General features: G+C 40.4%; 1 protein-coding gene across 1 annotated transcript; it reads right to left on the reverse strand.

Moving 5' to 3' along the window:
* Nucleotides 1-68: 68 nt before the first annotated feature.
* SRPX2 (sushi repeat containing protein X-linked 2) lies at nt 69-23,975 on the reverse strand. Its single transcript, XM_081277556.1, has 11 exons — nt 23,627-23,975; nt 21,816-22,026; nt 17,368-17,448; nt 8,622-8,813; nt 6,344-6,520; nt 5,927-6,053; nt 5,648-5,769; nt 4,657-4,836; nt 4,202-4,335; nt 1,609-1,730; nt 69-590 (listed from the first exon to the last, which is right to left on the reverse strand). The coding sequence occupies exons 2-11, from the start codon at nt 21,895-21,897 to the stop codon at nt 410-412; spliced, it is 1,398 nt and encodes a 465-aa protein (XP_081133682.1). The 5' UTR covers nt 21,898-22,026; nt 23,627-23,975; the 3' UTR covers nt 69-409.
* Between the last annotated feature and the right edge of the window lie 399 nt (nt 23,976-24,374).

Consider the following 24,374-nt stretch of genomic DNA (forward strand, 5'->3'; position numbering starts at 1 on the left):
GCAATGGTGCTGCCCTCTGCTGTCACCTCAGGGTATAGGAAGCATTTAAAACACAACTGGTAAGTGAATCAATTTAGAATTTACTTATCTGAAAGACTTTGGAGAGCAGGGCAGAGGCCCGGATTAGGAAATGAAGACTTCCTACCCCCAATGCACTGCTCAAAGCCTGTACTCAGTCCCTGCTTAGCTTTGGAGTCTCCTCCAGTGCTAATTGAATCATAGACTTGCTTAGGGAAACTATGGCACAGTCCTAAAATGATGTCTAGAAATATCTCTGGATTGGCAAACCTCACTCACCTCAGAGTCCTGTCCCTAGAACTGTGGGATACAATTTCTTTCTTTTATTAGGCCTCAGTTTCAGCTAACTAGGGGAATTTTCCCTTGACATCAACCTTGCCCTGGCTCAAGTTCACTCGCAGACATCCCTTTGCTCCCGGCGCTGGATCAGTTCCTGGTTGCTGAGCAAGTAGTCATCAATGAATGTGAAGATTTCCTCAGGGGTTACAGGTTCCATGTAGCGTTCCCGATCAATACCCTGCTTGTCAATCAACACCATATTGAAGTAGGAGCGAGTAAGGCGCTGAAATTGCCTAGAGAGAGCAGACCAGGAAGGTGTGAGCATTTGTCCCACAGGGCTCTACTACCCTCTGATCTTTCACAGCTCCACTGATGGACTAGTTCCTCCCAAATCCCATCTCCATCCCCTCTACTACCTATCTATCTCAAGTTCCTTTGCTTTTTTCTGCTGAAGTCCAAATCTTGCTGATTCTATGTGTTTAGGACTGCTAAGCTCTCCCTTCCTCATCCCAGCTGGGGCAACTTTGTTATTACCAGGCTGTGCTTCTATTGTAGACTCCTTTAAGCAGGACTAAGAATCCTGCATGGAATAACTCCAGGGGGTGCCCATCATAGACACCATGATACACATGCACATTATACATGGCAGCCCTGAAGGTGATAAATACTACCTGATTAACTATTCCATCCAAGGCTGCAAGTCTGCAGTGTCCTTCCTCTGAATATTTCCTAGTCTTTCTAATTGAGACTGAATATCCCCACTAATATTGAGCCCTGGAGGCAGGTATTGTTTCTAGAACAGACAACACAGATGGCTTTACTGTCCCTGAGAATATGTGGAAGCACTGGAAGGCTGATAATGTATAGATGATGAGAAAAGTCAACTTCTACCACCTGTCACTTCTAACCTCTTCCCTATGGGCTGATGAATATGATTCAGATTTTAGTGCCTAAAGAAGCCTTTTGGAGACAGAAGGTAAAAAGAGAAAGTCATGAAGCAACAGGATCTCAGGCTGCTATGAGTCAAGTTTGGGTTAACTGTCTCAGTCCTGACTGTGCTTCAAAGTTATCTGAGGTGCCATTATAAAAAAAACACAAAGGTGGGACCTGGTAATTGCATTTTCAAGTCCCATTTGATTCACATGCCTTGCCAGTGTTAAGAATCACTCTCTGGTCTTACCTAATGCATCCATAAGAGTTCAAACACAAGAAGTAACTCAAGAGAGTAGTTTTGTCACAACCCTCTGTTGCTAGTGTCCTTCCTGCCTAGGGTTTCTGCCCATCCCCAACCTATAGCCTCCCAGCCTAGACCTGAGCTCCTCGATGATGCTGGCTGACAGCTGTTGCTCTCGGATGCGCCCCACCTCCTGAGGTGGCTGCCCCACCAGCTCAATGATGGTCACATGCCGCAGGTCCAGTCCACAGGTGGATTGCTGGGAAGAGGGAGAGAACATTTAATGGAACAGGCCTTTGCCCTGGAATCTCAGGCTACTTGATTGATTCCTTCTGAGACCACATGAGGCAGTGTGGGACAGGAGGGGCTTCTCCTGCAATGATCACACAATCATAGGATCACACAATCATAGGATCACACTGATCACAATATGCAATCTACAAAACCTTTTCCTTCCATCAGTCCTACAAAATTGTTCCATTCCTTCTACTGAAGTGTATGAAACTGGTTATACAATGAGGAATAGAAAAGAGAAGCATAATTATTAAGCTGCTACTGCGGGAATGTAATCAATCATTGCTTAGCTTTTCATAGGTTTTAAACTACTTAGGTTCTTAATGGATGGCTATTGTGATATGATAATAATGACTATTGTTTCTTATTTATTTACATTTATTTAATACTTTGTAGAAATCAACTAATTTAATCCTTACAACAGACCTAACAAGGTAGGTGGTGTCATTCTGAAGAGGCAAAAGTAACTTGTCCAAATTTGTATGACAATAAGATTCAGACTGAGGACTTATACCACTTACCCAAGTATGTCCTCTTTATCACTAGGCTACATCCCAGGGCCTTCTCTCAGTCGATTTATCCAAAATAATTGCCAGTGGTCTTTATCCCCTTAATTGCCTTCTGGGTAGCAAAATCCTGTAACCCTACCTATACTGGCTCTTTGTCCTGCTTTGTACAGTAAGGTCTCCTATTAGCCAGTTGCCAGAATGAGGCTTAAAGTGGTATTGAACATTCCCTGGTGCCCCACATCTGTTTTGCCTTTGATCTCCTCCTCTCATCCTGACCTCAAAGTCACTGTCCTTGCTGGCAGATTCCTTTTTTTTTTCTTGCTTCCCATTAAACTAAACTGTTGACTTTGTCTGTTTTTTTTGGGATCCATGGAGATATAAGGTCCTTTTTGGTCTAGACTCCCAGGTTCACCTTTTTGGCTAAATTGCTGCCGTCATGGGCCTCTTAACATTGACTTGACAACTTCTATGATTCAACCTTAGTCATGTCAGAACATTCTTTTTAGCAACCTAGTGTGTTCTTTTTATAAGTCTTTTTATAAGTCCTCATGGTTATATCTATTCTGTCTTTTTATAAGTCCTCATGGTCATATCTATTCTGTCCTATTTACCTCTCCTTTTCCCAACAGTGAGTTTGGCTAGGTATCTCTTAGTATGTTAAAAATAATTGTTATGGTTTGGATATGAGGTATCCCCTGAAAAAAGCTCCTATGTTAAGGCAGGGGGTGAAATGATTAGATTATTAGTGCCATAATCTAATCAGTGGATTAATCCACTTGATGGATGAATAATTTGAAAGGACCACTATATGGTTGGTAATTGTAAGCAAGTAGAATGTGGCTGGAAGAAGTAGGTAACTGGGAATGTGCCCTTGGGGGTTATATATTTTTGTCCCTGTTTCCCTGTAACTGCTTGCATGTTCCCTGGATGCCATGAGCTGAGGAGTTTTCCTCTGCTTTGCCCTTTTTCCATGATGTTCTGCTTTACCTCAGACCCAGAGCAATGGAGTAGGCCAACTATGAACTGAACCCCTGAAACTATGATCCTAAAATAAACTTTCATTTGCTAAATCAGTCATAGCGATGCAAAACTAACACAATCATCGTACAACTTTATTTTTACTTTGAGATATCACAATCACTGTCCTACTGGTAGTGATTGAGAGCACAAACACTGGAGCTAGACTGCCTGGGTTCAATCCCAGGTGTACCACTTACTATATAGTGACTCTGAGTAAATCACTTAATCTCACTATGTCTCAGTTCCCCCACCTATTTAATGGAGATTATAATAGCATATACCTTACAAGGACTATTGTGGGAATTAGATGAGTATATGCAAAACATGTAGATCAGAACCAGGTTCTGATCTAAGTGTTCCTTAGTGCTATTATTTCTTGAAAACACAAATGGATTTAACTCCTAGAATTGACATTTGATCTTATCTGTCTTTTTTTTTAAAGAGAGAGGAGAGAGAGAGAGAGAGAGAGAGAGAGAGAGAGAGAGAGAGAATTTTTAATATTTATTTTTTAGTTCTCGGCGGACACAACATCTTTGTTGGTATGTGGTGCTGAGGATCGAACCCGGGCCGCACGCATGCCAGGCAAGCACGCTACCGCTTGAGCCACATCCCCAGCCCTTATCTGTCTTATAAGTCTCTCTAGAGTGCTTTGTCACACTCCCTTCCCAACCTTCACCCAGTCCCCCAAAAGTCACATCTACCACTTTAGTGGCCTTGTTGCCTTTTCAGTAAAAGCACAGCAGTTTTTAGCAATCTACTAAATACATCTATGATATAACTGATCAAATGCTACCAAGTAAAAGTTTGAAGAAGTGGGATTTGTGCTGCAGAAAGCAATAATTTGATTTGAGAAAGATAAGAGGGTAAAATAAAGGAGCTAAGTCCTCATTAGGGGAGCGGGCCTTACCTGTAGCATAGAGATTTGCATTTTATAATATCGGTTGGAGGGATCAGGAGCTGAGATGATCAGGAGTCGCTGTTTCTCATAGAACTGATCCAGGAGGCCAGCAGCTGAGTTGACATTGACATTAATCTTCATGGCTAGGGCAGATGTAGATGGCCAGTCAGAGACTGTCCTTTTCCTTCACCTGATTGGGTAATGCTAACATCTTGAGGAGTTCCAGTTTTTGAATTAATCTTTCTGGTTGTTTCTCCCTTCCCTGGAAAGAAATCCTGAAAGAAACTTGGAGATTTTAAACTCTTCTTGGGGTAGGCATATTCTAGGTGGAATGTTGCCCCTCATAATAGATGTGTCTCAGAGGCCCCTATTCCCACATCATTCACATCACTATTAGACCCCTAAGCTATGGGGGAATCCTCCAGAGTACCCTTGATTAATTCCCATTTCCTGATTTCACTCACGAGTACAGATAGGTGGTGATCCTGACCACTGACGACTGGACTGGCAGACCCGGGAGGGGGTTCCCTGGCGCTCATAACCACCATCACAGTGGTATTCACAGGTGGCACCATAGTTGTCGCCTGCTGAGGTGCAGGTGAGGTAGCCATGCTGCGGTGGTTTCAGAACTGGGCAGCGTCTCACTGTCAGGGAGAAATTCAAGTTAGGGATTATGGTGTTTCTAGAAGATGTCTACTCTGGGCTTTCTAGAGCAAGAGATTTGAGATAATCAGGATGATTTTTCTATATTTCCAATGATTGGAGATAGAGCAAGAATTTTCCTTTCTTAAGGAATTAAATTTGAAATATAAACAGAGACTAGAAACACCGGTTAATATATACATTGTCTTCAAAAAACTATCAATCTGTGAAAGAAAATATTGTCATCTATGTTTGTAGATACTATGATGCCCTGTATGAATATGATCACCTTGCAGAATTACTTTTTATAGTAGAAATAAGTTGGAAGAGTGGTAAAAGTCCATGATTGGGAGGATTAATCAAATCATGATATATTCTTAGAGCATAATGTTATGCTGTCATTGATAATATTTCTGAAGAAATTTTAAAGAATATGGGAGGGCTGGGGTTGTGGCTCAGCGGTAGAGTGCTTGCCTGGCATGTGTGAGACACTGGGTTTGATCCTCAGCACCACATAACAATGAATAAAAATAAAATAAAAGTATTGTGTCCATCTACAGCTATTTTTTTAAAAAAGAAAAGAAATGGATACAGAGTATCTTCATGAATTTTATCTAGTTTTAGGAGAATAAGAAAAAAGAGTCAAAGTTTTTGTAGCATTTGTATGTACATGTAATGGAAGCTTCATTAATGAACCTGTTTTGGTGAAGTCTGTTTCAGGCATAGAGAGGAGAGGGTCATTGTGGGCTTATAGAAACTCAGGGAAGAGCAGGAACAATGAACAATGTAAAAACCGAAGAATTTTCTTCTGACCTTGTACTTTCACAATGAACTTGCAGCTGGCCCGGTTATAAGCTCGGTCATAGGCGGTGTAACGAATCACATACTCTCCTTCAGGAAAGTGAGAACCAGGCTCTGGGCCCCGAAGTGTTACCCTGATTGAGATAGGATGAAGGAGCTACTGAGGAAAAAGATACTTAGAATTGAGATCTGAAGAACATCATCACTGTGGTCTCAGCCTGTACAGTTTCAATATGAACAGACTGAGGGACTGGGAGATGCTGTTGGAAAGCATGTGTAACTGAAGCTCACCTGGTGATGGTACCATCAGCAGAATCTTTCACCACGGGTGGGTCCCAGTAGACTCTAGCAGTCAGTTTCTCTGGCTCTGCTATCTTCTCACGTGAGTGGGGACAATGGATCTTGGGAGGATCTATGTCTATGAAGGTCAAAAATCAAGTGTCAATTTGTGGGCCCCCTGCCTTCCCTGGAGGGGACCCATTGAACCAAACCACACACCACTGGGTAAGTAGAAAGTTCAAGGTTTTCAGGGAGACTGGGGAAAGAAGCCTGACTCTAGGGGAAGTAATCATTTTGTTAAGCTTGTGCTCATGGGGCCCCCTTCATAGTGAGCAGGAATATCTTTGCAATTAGAATTCCATTTTGCTTGTGGACATAATGCTAGGATGACTCTTTGCAACAGGAAAAATAGGAGCAACTGTCATTTACCTACACATACAGGCTCGCCTCCACTCCATCGCCCATCTTCCATGCAGATTCGGCTGCGGTCACCTTCTAGGTGGTAGCCACTAGAACAACTATAGTCACAGCGGGAGTCAAGAAGCACTCCATTTGTGCAGCTGTAGGTGCCACTAGCGATGAATGGCAGTGCATGACATCTCATCTCTAAGAGAGAAGCAAGTGGCAAGCTCAGTGCCCTGTGGGACTAACTGGAGGTGATGCATCTAGCTCATGGAGAACCATATCAGAGACAATGAATATACAGAAACCTGACCCAAACTGCTTTACATTTTTATGCCACACTGCTTTCCCCCTGAACTGCCTTTTTAATTTTCATATTACAAGGTGTAGAAGCACTCTTGGTGTATGTGCAAGGGGGTGGGGGTGTCTCAAAGAAGTAAACTACTTGCCCAAGCACGTGAACTTCAGAGTCAGACCTGAACTGGCATGCCAGCTCTACCTCTTATTTGCTCTATGACTTGAAAAATTGCCTAATCTCTATTAGACTCAGTGTTTTTTTTTAATTGTAAAATGTGTATGCTTCACAACATTGTTGTACAAATTAACAGATACAATGCCTAGAAACCTCTAGGCTCATTTAGAGCCTCAGCAGTTGTTAGTTTTCATCTCTTGTTCCTCAGATGCTATAAGCTCTTGAGTATGTTCAAAGCTTCTTTTGAATATCATTCCTATACTTGCACAGCCACTTCTCACTTGCATGCCAGAGTGGGATGGCTTTATGTCCATGTGATAGTACAAGTCAGGCCAGTGCCTGGAGGGCCAGGTGTGGTGGTATTTGATTAAGGAGGAATCTGTGTGCTTTAGATACCATGTGGTGTGTCAGAGACTGCCACCATGAAATAATTGTAAGCCTATGTTTGTGGAAGTCTTGTTTGTGATAACTGATACTTAAGAGAAGTAGGGCTATATATTTCTTTAGATTGTCTTAGTTCAAATCCTGCAAAAGTTGAATATTTGAAACTTTGAATGAAGATTCTATATAAGCTACTTTCATTTTGTTTCTTGGCCAAACCAGATTTCAAGTTTATTGCCTTTTTTGTTTTCCAATATCTGATATGTAAAAACCTATGCAAAAATGATCTCCTTGAAATCAGAGCCAAGAGAAAAGTTTGTGTCTTCAGATGAATTTGTTTGCTTAGTATTATATGACAGTGAAAATAATAGATCCAAAGTGTTTGTCCTTTTGTCTCTTACAAGGAAGCTCAAAGCTAGATTTAGTGCTCAATGTAATAATCAACTCAATCTAGGAACCTGGAAATATGCATGTCTCCATTCTTTTAACCGGTTTTATGCTTGCTTATAATTTATAGCTTTGTTTATTTCAATTTGTCAGGCCAATTCAAATTTATTTTGGAAATAATGGGGTTTAAATCCTAAAACAACTTAATTACAGTCACCCAGAGGATGGTACTGACTTCTTTCTGGCTATCAGGCTTCTCCTCTACTCCACACCACCTTCTCTGACCAACCTCATTTCTCTGAATGCTCAGTCCTCTGTGTCCGGGTATAGAGCATTCATGTGCACACATTTCTATCCCATTAGGCTATAAGTGGCCTGAGGGTAGGTGAGGAATTGAGTAAGCTCTTGCAGTGATCAGTACAGGCCCCCTATACAATACAGGATGTCCTACAAATTGTATTCAGTGATGGACACATGAATATTCAAAGCTCATCTGCTAAAAGGAGGTAGACTATGGAGTTTGAATAATAGCTGGGGGTTTGGATGTTAAAGGGAGACATAGTTTGGGATGTGTGTCTATTAATATCCTCATATCCTAACCTTAGGGATTCTCCTTTCTGACTTTCGGAAGAAAATGAAGAATAGCAGGGTTTCATAGCTTCACTGGCAAGGCATTCTAAGGTTATAGGCCAGGAAGAACACAACTTGACCACAAATGGGAAAGAATCTGAAACTGTAAATCCTCCAGAACTCCAAAAGAAGGCCCAGTTCCACATCAGGCCTTGGGGTCAAGCCTTAGCCTCCTACATGCACTTCTGAGTTCCCTGAGTTGGAAAGGCTGGCTGCTACTTAAATGCCCAAATCACTCAGACAGTAACTACAGGAATAGAAAATAAAGTAGAATGTTAGGATGAGGAAATGCCTCAATGGAGGGGGGGGGGAGGCTCTGGAAAATTCTCAATTTAAACTTGAAAGAAAGGCATAATAACACCTCCAGGGAGATACCCTAAGTGACTGGCTGGCATCTCTCATGCTCATGTCAGCATGTGCACACATGCAACTTACGCCTGCAGTAGGCAGTTCCAGACCAACGGCGGTTTGGCAGGCATTGAACTGATCTCCGTCCAATCAGTCGAAAGCCACGGTCACAGGAGAGCTCGCAACGAGTACCAAGGCTACTGTGATAATTTCCTCCCCTTGGTGAATAGCATGTGGCTTCTCCATCCTGGATATTTAATGTGTAACACCATCGGGGGACTGTAGCAACAGGAGAAAAGTAAGCTAGAATCATAATAATTAAGACAGTATGGTGTTGGTAAAAGGGCAGTAACATATCAATGGGACAGAACAGCGATCTCAGAAATAGATCTACACCAGTGTACCAAAATGATTTTTTGACAATGTTACCAAAACAATACAATGGAGGAAAGGACCTTTCAGACAAATGGAGCTGGAACAATTGAAACTTCATAGGAAGACAGAAAGGAGAGAGAGAAAGAAAAGAAAAGAAAAGAAAAGAAAGAAAAAGAGGGAAAGAAAAGAAAAGGGAAAAAAGAAAAGACAATCTAATACAAGAAATTATCCAAAAATTAATTCAAAATGGATGATGGACTTAAGTGTAAAAAAGAAAAATACAAAACTTGTAGGAAAAAAACATAGTAGAAAATCACTGGGAATGAGGAGTAGGCAAAAAAGTCTAAAATATAACACCAAAACTGCAATTCATAAAAAGTCAATAAGTTGGACATTGTTAAAATTAAAATATTTTGCTCTATGAAAGGCACTATTAAGAGATCAAAGACAAGGCACAAATTGGTAGAAAATAGTTGCAAACTACATATCCAACAAAAGACTAATATCTCAAATATAAAAAGAACTATCAAAAGTCAACAGTAAAAAAAGCAAACAATCCAGCTATAACATGGACAAAGGATGAACAGACATATTACCAAAGTACTGATGGTAAATAAGCACATGAAAAGGTGTTGAGCATTATTAGACATTAAAAATGCAAATTAAAACCACAATGAGATATCATTAATAGAAACATTAGAATGTCTAAATTTTAAAAAATGGCAGTAACAAAGAGAGACATTGGAACTCTCATACATGGCTGGTGGAAATGCAAAAACACAGCTGCCTTGGAAAATAATTTAGTAGTTTCTTATGAAGGTAATAATAAATCTTATTGCAAAGAAAATATGTTTACTAAATGATTTTGAAATACACTTTAAGGTATTTTCCCAAGTGAAATGAAAACCTGAGTTCACACCAAAATCCTATACAGAAAAGTGTTTTTTTTTTGATGTGCTATTTTTTAAAGTTAAAATGAATCTCATTATCATGTACATCCACAAGACTGGGATCCTAATTAGAATAAGATATATTCCAACCTTGTATATTCTACTGTCATGTATAAAAAGAACAAATTAAAATTTTGAAAATAATATTTTAATATACACAAATGTTTAAAGTTATTCTATCATAATTGCCAAAAGCTGGAAATAGATGTCTTTCTATGGGTGAATGATTAAACTAACTTTAGTTTATCCATATACAAGAATGAAGTACTGATACATGCAACAACATAAATAAATCTCAAAAGCAGTTTGGGAAGTGAAGGAAGCCAGATTCCAAAGACTGCATTTTGTAGGATTCCATTATATGACAAAGCTATAGGGACACATTCAGGCAAAAATATAGGGACAGGGTGCAGATCAGTGGTTGTTGAAGATGAGGGGTTGAGGTCAGGGATAATCTCAAAGGAGTAGCACTGGGCAAGTTTTGGAGACAATGTAAGTATTTTGTATTATCTTGGTTGTTATCCCACTCTATGCATTTGTCAAAACACACAGAACTATATTCCCCCAAATGAAGTCTACTATATGTGAATGTAAAACAAAAAAAAAATTAAAACACAAAAATATACATTAGAGACAGAAAAGGAAAGTGACAGCAAAGAAGGTTGCTTAGAAATGAAAGTCCAATCTCAGTTCAGTACTGAGAAAAAGAGGTTACAGAGCATCATAAAGATGCCTCACAGACTGTACAAAATAAATAAATGACTCTTCAATGGGTTTGGATTTTAAAGAGACACATGTAAACAAATGGAGGGCCACCTGTCCAAGGAGGTTTATACAGCATGTACCACATCTGTTTGCCTAAGGTTGGGAAGATTAAAGCCCCATGTGAGCTGATTTGATTCCCAAATCCTAAGGACAAAAACAAACAAACAAACAAACAAAACCCAAACCACTCTGAGACTTAACAAAAAAGCACATCAGGAGCTATAGGATAAAAGAAAGGCTGGAGCTTCTGCTTGAGTGCAGCTGGAGAATGAAGACAGATGACAGAGAGAAAACTATTCTTCAACTAACGCCACGTTTGGGGCTCCCAGTATTAGTTTCAAGCCTGTGGCAGTGACAGGACTGCCATCTGGAGACACCATCTCCAAATTACAGAAAGTCTCTTAAGCACTATAGTTGCAGAGCTGTTGATTATAAGGCCACAACACATATTACAACGACCTTAAATGGGAGGTTGGGACCTCAGCAATCACTTCCATTCTATTTTTTTCTCTTATTCCATCAAGGAAAATACACATCAGATTGAAACTGATTTAAAAAGCAAGCATGGTAAAGGGAAATAGAAAGCTTAGGATAAATACTGAGACAGTAAGAGAGGCCCAGCTATTGTAAATAAGTTCAAATTTGCTGGCCCAGAGGAATCCTGGCATAAAGAAAAAAACATTGGAAGGCTGGTAAAGAGCAAAGCAACAATAATCCCCATTTTCAAATAAGAAAGAAGGTAGCCTCTTAGAACTATAGCCTGGTGACACTGAAAGCATAGTTTTCTAGAATATTTAAAGGTATGACTTATCATCTGTTAGAGAAGTAATGATTTCCAGGAGCACTCAAGAACAAGTAATTGCAGACTGACCTCATTTCCTTTTTGGGTAGGGCCACCGGACTGGTAGAACAGGAGAAATGAAGTGAAGCATGTGTCAATACTTTTCATGCCAGTGATGTGGATGAGAGGAAGAAATATGGGAGGGGTGACAATACAGTTAGAGAGATTCATAACTGGCTGAACAACTGTACCCAAAGAATGCCAATGGGAAACTGAAACTAAGAACATGGTTAAATAATGCATGGTAGCTGGGTGTGGTGGCACATGACTATTACAACCAGTAATAGCCATTTGGGAGGCTGAGGCAGAAGGATGGCAAGTTTGAGGCCAATCCAGAAATTTAGTGAGGATCTAAGTGACTCAAAATAAAAAATAAAAATGTCTGGGGGAATGTGGCTCAGTAGTTAAGTGCCCCAGGATTCAATCCACAAAACAAAACAAAAAAATTAAATACTGTATGGTGAGAATGTCTGTTTGGAAATGTGTGTTAGTCTATATTGAGTACTCACTATGACTAGGTACCATACTACATAATTTTCCTTCATATACATCACCTTATATAGTTCCCCCAACAGCCCTCTGAGGTTAAGTAGGTATTTAGACTTATTTTACAGATGAGTAAGTAACTTTCCCAGGGTCCCTCAGCAAATAAGAAATAGGGCTGAGATTTAGACCAGAACTTTTTCTTCTCTAAAACCCATGTTTTTTCTAAGTACTAAATTTGCTACTGCAGCAGCTATTTTGAAGGGTATATTGACCTTTTTGAAGAGGTAATGTATGCATATGGGTCAAATCCCCCAGAGTATAATATATTACCCAGTAAAATGTCCCCACCCAATCCTACTTTCGTTCTAAGACCCCATTGTTAATAGTTTCTTTATGCATATAATACAAATGTTGGTACAGCATCTTGTTTCCCCTCCTTTATAACACATGGAGCAGTATATCATGTCTATTGTTGCCACCATTGCTTTTTTTGGTGTGTTGTTGTGGCTTGAACCATGCCAGGGCTTCACACATACCAGGAAAATGCTCTACCATTGAGCTATACCTCCAGCTCCTACCATTACCTTTTAAAAAAATAAAATGAATGTTGTAGCTTAGAAATATTTCCATATCACTACCTAGTAAGGATGTGATTTGTTTAAATGAAATAACATAAAATATTTAGTACACTGACTGGCACATAATAAGAGTTTGTCCAGGGCCAAAGAGCTATAAGGGTTCTCTCTTTTTTAAAAGGCTTGTAATGGAAAGAGCACTGACAACAGGTTTGAAAGGTCCTTCTCTGTAATTACCTTCAGATAACCCAGGCAGAGTGACTAGTTTGCTCAGTGCTGAGGCAAGCTGTGAGGAAAGCAGCAGCCCAGCAGACTGAGGGTGCACCTGACTCCAAGCTGTTTCATGATAAGGGAATAACAGGAAATGCAAGATTAGTAAAAATGGTACCAAACTACATGGGCAGTTTGCTCTACAATAATCTTATGTTTTTTATTGCTTAGCAGTTGTTTTTATCTTTTTTCTTTTTAGATAATGAGTTACATTTTTAAAATATCTTCAAAAATTTTTTTTTAGTTGCAGATGGACAATATCTTATTTTTTTATCCTTATGTGGTGCTGAGGCTCGAACCCAGTGCCTCACACATGCCAGGTGAGTGCTCTACCATTGAGCTATAGCCCCAGCCCCAGTGAGTTACATTTTTAATGAAAGAGATGAAATAAGATGGCTCTGAAGTCAGACAGACCTGAGTTTAAATCCCTGTTTTGTGGGGCTGTGGCTGTGGCTCAGTGGCAGAGTGCTTGCCTGTCATGTGTGGAGCACTGGGTTCGATCACAAACAAAATTAAGCAAATAAAATAAAGTCATGCTGTCCATCAACAGCTACAAAATAATTTTTTAAAAATAAATAAATTCCTGTTTTGTTTCCTCTAAGCCCTGTGACCCTAAATTTAACTTCCATGAGCTTAGTTTCCTGATCTGTAAAACAAGGGATAATAAATCAATTCTATAGAGCTGTGGTAAGAATCAATTAAAATACACATGTAAAATATCTAGTCCTATGAATGATATTTCCTAAATCAGTGTCTGGGTTTGAGCCCCTGTCTCATCAGTATTCAAATAACAACACATTGTGATTTCCAGTGTCTTGGCATGTAGCTGTGACACATATGATTATCATCTGGGACACCAAATTACAGAAAGTCCTTAATCACTACAGTTGCAGAGCTGTTGATTATGAAGTGACAAGGGTCTTACAAGGGAGGTTGGGACCTCAGGTTGTACTTTTCCTGGCTACTCCTTTCCACTCATCATTAATAACTATGTTTGATTCATTTTATGTCCTGAGAGTAAGTCCTAAAGAGAGCTATAAGACATTAGACCCCAAGGTCAAATGTTGCCATGTGACTTATATTTTTCTTTTTTTGGTACTGGGGATTGAATCCAGAGGCACTTTACAACTGAACCACATCCTCAGTCCTTTTACTTTTTATTTTGAGACAGGGTCTTGTTAACTTGCTTAGGGCCTCACTAAGTTGCCAAGGCTGACCTTGATCATGCAATCAATCCTTCTGCCTCAGCCTCCTGAGTCACTGGGATTACAGGTGTGCACCACCACACCTGACTGACTTATATTTTTCTAAAGGTCTTTTTGCTAATTTAAAAATGGCCAATGAGGCAGATAATATTAATTATAGGGCTGCTAGACCCCTCAAAAATACCTTCTATGTTTGTTGCTTTTTTACTATCCCATTTAGAGTCTACAATCTGGTTTCTGTTCCTAGGATACTGACGGTCAGCATCTACTTTTAACATAGCTCTGTGGGAGTGATATTCATGGCTCCTTCTGTTAAATGGATAGATATTTTCTTGAGAGTAATAAAAAGTAGATCAAAGAGTCAGTACATGATGAGTAGTTTAGGTAATAAATACTGATTTCATAAGAGGTATATAGTAGTACCCCTTAATATTCAGTGAGAGAGAGTAAGGAAAAGCTCACCCTGAATGAAGCACAGATTTCAAGTGGGAAGAAGGGTGAGAAGATGTCAAACTGTGAAGACAGATGGAGACCAGATTCTGATTAAAAATTGTCATAGTGGAGCTGGGTATGTTGGCACATGCCTGGAATCCCAGTGGCTCAAGAGGCTGAGGAAGGAGGATCACAGATTTGAAGCCAGCCTCAGCAACTTAGTGAGGTACTAAGCATCTTAGCAAGCCCTTGTCTCAAAATAAAAAATAAAGAAGGGCTAGGGATGTGGCTCAGTTGTTAAGGGTCTCTGGGTTCAATCCCTAGTACCAGAAAGAAGAAAAAAGAAAAATGGTCATAGTGGGACACTAGGTTTAGGGGAGAAAAACATGAGTCAGAGAATGCAGTTAGGGGCAACTAGCATTATTCATGTGTGAAGTAATAAAAGTTTTATTCCCATGGATTAATAATGAAATGATAGGTCTTGGTGAATGAGAAAAAGGAACTATTAAAGGTGATGGGGATGATTAGAAGTGATACTGAGGTATTCTAACTAAGAGAATGTCAGAAGTAGGAAGGTCAACTGGTAGAACCTTCTTCAGGCAAGATTGAAGAATTTTGTTTTAGATATCTCCAAATGGAAGTGTCTAGCAGCAATTGGAGATATAATCCAGGAGCCTGAGACCAGTCAAGGTTGCCCAAGATCCCAGCTTCATTCTCTGTATTTTTGCCACCAGAGAACCCATCTTCTTTCTTGGCTTCAGCTATGAACAGAGTAATAAAATGTCATGGATCCCAAAGAAGAGGGGTTTAAAAGAAAGGGGCTTGCTCAGTGCTGCTGGAGAGACTGAGGAGACTAAAGCTCAAAGCCATGTGATTTGATCATGGGAGAGAATTACAGACTTCAAGAGATGTTTCAGTTTGGAGATTAGTGGGTGGGTGGAAAACAGACTACAGGAGGTTTAGAATTTAGTGGGCACTGAGACAGAGGCAGTGGGTGTGGACCATTGATAACAAGAAGAGACAAAGTAACTAAAAAGTGGCATAGAAAAACCCCAAACTCTGATCATTCTTCCTACTGAAATGGTTTTGTCAAAGGTCACCTCCTTTTTGTTAAATAAAATTTCTCCCTTCGATGTGATCTCTTTGTAATACCTGACATAGTTGATTTCTTAACCTTTCCATTTTCCTAAAACTCTCTTCTTATGTGCCTTCTGTAATACGATAGACACTACCCTGATCTTCTTTGATATGGCTGACTGCTAACTCTCTCTGCCTTGCTGGCTCCTTTTTTCCTACTCATATCTACAGATGTCTTCTAAGGCTTTGACCTTGGCCTCTGTTTCCTCAGAGCCCATTCATCTAAGTCAGGGACTCACAGAGCTTCATATTTCCACTTCCAACTGTTCATAGACTATCTTTACCAAACCAGTTTTTTTGTTGTTGTTGTTGTTGTTGTTTTTTTTTTTTTTTTTTTTTTTTGGTACTAGAGATTGAATCCAAGAGTGTATTACCACTGATCTATGTCCCTAGCCCTTTTTATTTTGAGACAGGGCTTTGCTAAATTGCTGAGTTTGTCCTCAGACTTACCTCAGCTTCTTGAGTTACTGGGATTACAGGTATGCACCCCTGCAGCCAGCTCTAGTTTTTTTTTTTTTTTTTAACTTTGTCTTTTAGAGGAGTATTATAGTTCTCCTAGGTATTCAGACTGGATGCTTTCAGACATCAGTTTCTTTCTTTCTTGGTTCATCAAATCTGTACCAAATCTTGGTCATTTTCTTTGAAATGTATCTGGGGTACATCTTTTTATTTTCAGTGCTGGAGATTGAACCCAGGGCTTTGCACATGCTAGGAAAGCACTCTACCACTGAGCTGCAACCCAGCCCATTCTACAGCATATCCTTATTCTCCATTTCAGTGCCACACTCTCAATCATCTCTAGCTAACATTACTATAACTGGTTCCTAGAGAGCCTCCCAGACGCAGGCTCTACTCTTCCCAATCCTTACTTTCTGAACAGAATAAGCAGGTTAGTGTTCTACGATTATCATTTACAATGTCGCTTCCCTCTGCAAAAACCTGTGATATGGTCCTTATATCTCTTAGCACAACAGCTAAACTTTTCTGCAATCACATGCTAAGCATAGAAACAGAGAATCAGAAATGGAAGGGATATTAGATATCACTGGCCTAACCTTTCTTTTAATGCAGGAATCGTTATTTAGCATTTGTCACAGGTGGTCCGTTGCCTCTCCTTAGAATAGTGCCTATGTCATAAAGGCTTTCCTAATTTGATCTCACTCTTTATATTTAATTTTGTTCTCTATTACTCCCTTCACATTCCATCTCCTCCAGTCAGGCTATTTTTTTCTTAACTCCCTCCTGTAATGGGTCTGCTCTTACCTCCATATCTTTGGCCACCTCCTTTGCCAAGTGCCCTTCCCTCCCCTTTCCAGTTTTCAAAATCCTATTCATCATTGAAAGTCTAGCCTAAATGTCACCATTCATGAATGATTTCCCGGCTTCTTTGTCTCAACTCCCATTGCATTTACTGCTACCACAGTCTCATGCTTACTTGCTTGGCATGTGCTAATTTTATCCTCCCTTCACCCCCAACAGAATATCAGCTTTTTAAGGAGGATAAACCCCCTATCTTAGACTTTGCATCACACAATGGCATACCTTGCATAGGATTAGGTATACATGGGGTACTCAGTCAATATTAAGGATTAATAATAGATGGACAACCTCAGGCTAGAAAGGTGAGGTCCCACAGCATGTCAGTAACCAAGTTCATGTTTAAAATCATAGCCTCAATAATTCATTGTGCTGCATTTTTGGCACATATGAGCCAAGCCTGGAGGAGGATGCTTCAGGGAAGAGCCTGGGCGTGAGGCCAGGGAGAGAGTGTTCCTGAGATTGAAAAGTGAAGATTACCTCTGTAGTCTAGGGCAGGAGCCCGTGGGACCTCTTCTGCATAGACTTCATTGTAGCTTTCATCTGGATAGTAGCCTGAGCCTATAAAAAAGAAGACAGTATCAAGATGGTGTGTATATTTGTTCCTAAATTCTTCCCAGCTCCCCCACAACTTTGTTGTGGGTCAGGGAGCCAAGTGACTTGCAAACTTGTATTAACTTACTGTGGGTGACCCTCAGTATATAAGAGGATCACTGTAAAAGGCAAGCTCATGGTCAGGGAACACAGTAATAGCACTGAAAGACTCCTTTCAAAAGAAAAATAATTAAAATTCTTGACCATCCAGCAGTCCTGTCAATCTGGATTATAAGTGATCCATTTCCTTGATGCAACCTGAGATTCTTGGTGAGACACTGATGACCAAACTAAGAAGATGGACTCTTGTCTCAGGTAGGAGGAAAAAAGAAAGCCAAAGTGTCTTCCTTCTGTTAGTGACAGGCCTGCTCAAAGTCCTCAGAGGAAAATAGTTCAAGCTCCCATTAGCCTACAGGGCAGGGGTATTTTTGTCACCTGACTGCTATTGCTGGGGGTGGCATGCCAAGGCAGAGATGGATGGCTCAAAAGGCAAGAAGGAATGAGAACAGTCTCATGAGAACTTTGTCCTGGTTTGGGAAAATACGGAGACAGAATACTTTTTGTTTCTTTTACTTTTTTGTTTTGTTTTGAAGTGCTGGGGATAGAGTCCAGGGCCTCATTGTGCTAAGCAAGCCCTCTATCACTGAGTTATAACCCAGCCCAAGGCAAAGTCCTTTGGATAAATTTCCTGTTCCTGTAATCAGCAGGAGCTTTAGTAGGGAATGGCTGAACTAGAGGACATTCTTAATCTACCTCCATCCAGTTAAGTGATTCATTCCCTGGTGGAGGCAGGTCTGCAGCTGTCTGGGAGACTAAACAGTATGTTCCACCAGACAGCAGGAAATCCGTCATGAATAGGAACTAATTGGAAAACAACTTGGTTCTTTCCGGAGTGAAGTTTCAGGAAACCCTTCTTCCAGCACGCCCTGAGCTCTAATGCACATAGGAATAGGATAACCAACCAGTGCTGAAGTCTGAGAGAATTCTCCATTTTTTAGGAGAAGGTGTGCTTTTAGAACAAGGCTGAGTTTTAGTGTCTGTGTAAACAGACCACAAGCTGGAGGCCTCCTCTCTGTGAAAATGAAGAGGGCCCCCTGCACTAAAGGGTGGAGCAGTGGGCTAGATGATGAAGTTCCTTTACTCTCCACAGGTCCAGATGGGGATGGGGAGTGTTGGGAAACCAGTCCAACTTGGTGAACAAGGGAATGAATCAAATTGAAAGTTTGCCTTATGAAATCATGTCCTTGTTGGTTTGCCTTCATTCCAAAGGAAAGAGTTCATTTTTTCTCTTTCCCTTTCGTGTTTTTTCTTTCTGTTTTCCCAATTAATTTCTTCTGGGTTCCCTTTATTTCTCCTTAGACCTCATCTCCCCTGCTTTCTCTTTTCCCACATGGGAGGTTTCTTTGTGAGGCATGGAATTCTTGTCAGCTGTTTCAGTTTAGTACTAGCCTCAAAGCTTCACAGCTCCTGTAAACAGGAGACCAGATGTGTGTTACTCCCTAAAGTATTAGGTCTCCCCGCTCTTGTTACAGAGCTAGCTTGGGAAGAAATGCTCAGCAGGGAGCAAACAGCTGTTTACCAGAAGAGAAAACAGGAGTGTCAGAGGTCTATGGCTGGATAACAATAACATCAAGACAGCAATGACTGCCAACATCACTCAGCTCCTACTCTGGGTTAAGCATATGTTATGTCACTGTGATATCTCAATGGGGTAGATACTATTAACACTCTCCAATGTACAGAGGAAGAGGCTGGCTCAGAGTAATTAAGGAAGTTGCTAGTAAGTAGCAGAGTGGGCATTTCAGCTCAGGTCTATTTGACCCCTATTTTCTGAAGTCAGACATTCCACTAAAAATAATTGTAGAGGAGAGCTTTTGACAATGTGTATCATGAATTTAAAAAAAAAAAAACCCACATCTTTTTTGGAATACAGCTTTGTGTGTGTGTGTGTGTGTGTGTGTGTGTGTGTGTGTGTGTGTGTAGGGGGAGGAAGGCCACCAAGTGTTTTACATCAATCCACAATTACAGGGGATGTGGAAAAACTGAGGAGAAGCTTCAATCAGATAATTACAGTCTCCACCATCGTGCAGAGGTAGGTAGACCAGTGCCAAGTTTTCTTTGTACCAGGAATGGGCTCAGACCACTTAATACTTTATACCTCTGCGTTTTTCTTCCTAGCCTGACTTTGAGTATTTTTATGCATATATTGGGATATTGAGGTGGGGTATAAGAATGAAACTAAAGTAGCAAACTCTCTACACTATTCTATTTGCATGTCCTTCATTGGCACTGGGGGATGGGCTTGGACAGCATTTCTCAATTCTTTAGATTAATCGGTGGTTGGTTACAGTGTGGTCTGTTACTGGGTTCCTTCAACTTCCATAGCACAGTTAGACCCTCTAAACATGGTCTTTCATAAAGGAAAGGTTGGAAATGTGACTGATAGTTGAAGACTAAGATCTTCATTAATGCTTAGTTTATGATGACAAATACATTCTGACTTCCTGAACTGCACAGCTATGCCAATACACACTTTTAATCCTCTCTTGGCTTCATTTATATTTGTAAAATTTCCCACCCTTTGCTAATTATACCTGGATCCTTTTCCTGATTAACACAAAATTCTCACTTGGTTACTTTCCTTTGTTCCATTTCCACTAGAGCATAAGGCTATACAATAGGAAAAAAAAAAAAAAAAACAGTGCTGGATATATAGGGAGTGCTCCATAAGTATTTGTTGGGTGAATGAACAAATGAATGGAGGAAAATCCAGTGGCTTAGCAAGCAAAGTAGGGGAGAACCATAGGACCTCAAATTATGTAGTCTCCTAAGAAGGATTTGCAGGGCTTTCAGACACCTCACCAGCCTGGGCTCCTCAGAAGCAGCAGTGATTCACAGGAAAGTGGGGAGTGCCTCCTTTGCAAACAAGCCCTTTGAGACCCTCAAATGAATCTAAATTAAAAAACAAACAAACAAACAAAAAAAAAACCCATTTCCTCAGAACTCCAACAGTCCAGGCTCTCTATTCTGGGAAAGGCAAAGGCCTTTGCATGCAATGAGGTTTCACACAGTTGTTCAAATTTGGGTTTTGAGCCATCTATCTTTGTTCCCTTAGTCCTGTGATCTTTGCCTGGATTTTGGTCTTCCATGCTTGAACTGAAGTAAGTGGGAGGCTGGGGAGGACAGCTGCATATTTACCTCCTGGAGACTTGAGGCACCTTTAACCCCAAACAGTGTGTACTCTGCCAAGGGCTTCATTTGAATTTCTTCATCTCAATGTCAGCCCTTGTGTTTCACCCCCTACAAAGCCAGGTTAAGCCAAAAAGAGGAAGAAGTTTGCATATTTGTATGAAAGCTTGATGCAGCTGTTCCAGACAAACAAACCTACTGCCAAAGGCCTCCACCAGGAGCTAAGGGTATGTGGAAAATTTTAGTGGCAATGACTGTGGCTGTGATGAGAGCAGTTTGTTATTTACTCATCTCTGGATATTTTCCTAACCCCAATGGTCGTGCCTGTCTCATTCCCCTATCCTCCACCCCTCAGTTCCTGTGAGGGCAGACACTACAGTCCACAGAATATTCTTAGCACTTGGAATGCCAGCTGGGCCCCATCAAAAACCTCTATATGTCAGTTCATTATCCTTCTCTCACCCCTACCCACCTCCCATTTTCTCTCTCCTCACTGAATCCACTCTTGTAGCTCTCTGTCCCTGGGGACAGAGGGTGAAACACTGAGGAATCCAGAAATCTCCATCCCTTCTGAAGTAAGGAACAAGAAAAAGAAACTGGGAAATTCCTGATTAAGAGAATGTGATCTGTATTGCTATTAAGAGCTTTACCAGAAAGGGGCTGTCATAATCTCATACATAAGGTCTGGGAGGTCAAAAGGGAGAGAAGAAGTATGATGGATTGCCTGTCTCCCCCATTTTTTTTCTCAAATGAGATAATTGGTCTAAGTTCCATTTTTGCAATATTGACAAGGGTATTTGAGTCATAATTTGAATAAAGATTTAACTCATAAAGAAATGATTAGAGAACAGTTTTTAGGAAGATAAGTGCAAAAGCAGGTTAGACAATAGCTTAAAAGGCCATGCTGTCCAACCTTTTCAGCTTTATGCTCTCACAAACCCATTTTCAAACAGCTCTTGTTAGGGTGCCTCAAAGGCTATCCTTGGTAGCTAATTGGAATATTTGGCCATCTTTATTGCCCTTTAGTAGCTTTTCTTTATATCTAAAATAAAGGTCTTTCATGATAGTCTAACTCTTCCCTTCTCCAGGTCTTGGTCTCAGCTCTGCCCTCCCTGGAAATAAAGGCCATCAGCTCTAGAACTTACCTGCATACCATGTTGGTGTCACTGCTGGAGTTAGGAAGAGCAGCAGAGAGATAGCTCCTCTTTGAATTAGTTGACCAACCATCCTTGAAAGGGAGGATTAGGGAAATAAAAAATAAGGGTATGTAGCCCAAAGTACCCAGATAAAGGAAAATGCTTTCAGAAGCCAGCCACCTATGAGCTTCCAAAGTGAGAAGAAGCAGATGTATGGGATCTGTGAGGAAGAAGAAAGATTTTAAAATTAATAATGCCTGCCATACCATCCCCTACATAAAGATGTTCTACTTTATAGAATAACAAGACTATTATTATGGTCCCTTTTCCCCAGACATTAAATGATCTATCTTCAACTGATCCTGGTGGGATCAGATGAAGATGTTCCTTGGACCAAGTTATGGGGATAGACACTTAAGTACAAGACCAGGAAAAGGCTAACATAAAGTCATACAGAACCAGAAGGGAATCTGGTGATCTAAAGGCTGCCAGTTAATGGTTTCATTTATTCATCTAATATTTCTTAACCATTGATCTGAGAAAGTATTAGCATATAGTCTAAGAGCTTGAATACTGAAGTTATACAGATCAGAATGTGAATCCAGTTTTGTCACCTATTAGCTATGGGACCTTGGACAAATTCCTTAAATATTTGAGCCTCTATTTCCTCATCTATAAAATGGAAATAAGAATAGCATCTATCTTATAGAATATATTATTACCTGACATATAGGGAACTAATCAATATGTATTGAAATTATTTTTACCAACTTCACACTGGACAGGACTGGATGTTTACCTTCTCTAGTCTCCCAGGCAGTAACGATACCTTGGCTCTGTTCCTAGCTTTGGGTTTTGAGGCTTAGTGGTTTGGTAATGGCTTCTGACTTTCAAGTCCCGTCTAACCTTCTAGTTTTACCCTGCTGAGCCAACAGGAAGTCAGAGAGGTTAGGGTCCATGAGGAGAGGGTGAGCAGGTTCCAATTATCCTCTTACTTCCCAGTCTGCCTTCACTTTAATGGGATGGGAACTTTTTTGGTTCCAGTGGGCAAAAACTTCATAAATGACAGTATTAAAATTTGATGCCCATTGGTAAAAACTGGTCACTAGACATTTTTCAGCAAGCACCCACTCACCCACATGCTTTCAATGAAATGTCATGCTCAGAGGAGGAGTCAGTTCCAGAAACGCAAAAGCAAAATGATGGCAGACTCTGGCCAGTATCACTTTAGGACATTTTGTAGTTCCTTGCTGCCTGGCTTCAGAGAGTGTCAATTAAGCTGAATAGAGAAAAAAGTGAGAGTAAATAAGGGAGGTAAGGAAAATGGTAATATGTAGAAAGGATGCTAGAAAGAAAAGAAAATCTGATAAAGCTAAAGAAAAGAGGTGGATTGAAGAGGCAATAAAAGTAAAAAGGGATTAAAGAAAGAACCAGGAAAATGAACAGCTAGAAAATTATCACTGATCCTTTTCCCACATCTAGCCTCAATTCACTTCCTTTGTTCTGCAGCAGGGATTTTCCTTTTTTCATACCTAATACTCAGTGTGACCCTTTACGTGCCCACCTCCTTCTCAATCTCAGACTGAAAATGTGACTCACCAGAGACAGCCATCCTTTATTGTGGGCTGAGAAGTTAGTGGGAACATTAGTCTGCAACCAGGTCAGGGTACAAATGAAAACAGCATGTGATCCAATTTCATAAAAGATCATCTTCTCCCCGTTCTAACCCCCAGTCATGTTGTCCAAGTCCTGGGTCTCCTTACCAGTCCATAGCTGTGAAATAAGGTAGAGTAGTATGAAGAGTTAATTGCAAATCTTACCTGTGTTATAGTTTTTTTGTGTTCTTCTCTCTCCTCCTCTTTCTCTTTCCTTTCTGCTCCTCTCATCAGCCGGGGGGGGGGGGGGGGAAACAACAAACTTCTACTTTAACATTCCTAGAACGAGTGGCTCCTGGTCTGTCTGGGCCTCCGGAATTCTGTTAACACTGCCCAGATGTTAGGACGTTAACATTTGCCAAAAGTTGCCTTAAAGCTATATTATCCCCAAAGCTATAGCTGTTCCTCCCTTAAAGAAGAGTTTTAGAGAGATGGGGAAGAAAAGACAGAAGGATTAAAAGAACTCCGTCTGTCTGCTGCAGAACAGGGGGAAGTGTGAATGGCACTGGCCCTAAGCCTGTGAGTATAGTGATGACTAACAGAGGCTGGTTAAAGGGCTTCCAGAGATGTGTTGTGCTGAAGAACACACTACTTTTTATTACTCAGCATTACATCAGGATTGAATGAAAAGGAATTTCACAAACTCCAAGGAAAAGAGAAGAGTGTTAGCTGGCTTTGATATTCCCTGGAGATTTCTTCTATAATTTCTTAGTACTCTCAAACTCCAAGTTGCCTTACCATCTATATGGTACAGGGTCAGGCACACTTTGAAATCCTTGTGCCAATGACCTAATTTCTCAGGACTTCAGTTTCTGATAAAATTATCTTTACAAAAAAAAAAAAAAATCCATGCACTTTGTGTGTGGTGTTAGGAATTGAACCCAGGGCCTCCCACATGACAATCAAGCATTCT

Source organism: Spermophilus citellus (assembly GCF_964194105.1).
Source record: "Spermophilus citellus genome assembly, chromosome: X".
NCBI classification, from domain to species: domain Eukaryota; kingdom Metazoa; phylum Chordata; class Mammalia; order Rodentia; family Sciuridae; genus Spermophilus; species Spermophilus citellus.

Coding starts and splice junctions, on each gene's coding strand:
- SRPX2 (XM_081277556.1), bottom strand. CDS start 21,897: ATGGTTGGTCAACTAATTCAAAGAGGAGCTATCTCTCTGCTGCTCTTC. Junction 5,770..5,926: donor GCTGATGGTACCATCACCAG/GTGAGCTTCAGT, acceptor TATCTCAATCAG/GGTAACACTTCGGGGCCCAG. Junction 4,336..4,656: donor ATCACCACCTATCTGTACTC/GTGAGTGAAATC, acceptor CATCTGCCCTAG/CCATGAAGATTAATGTCAAT.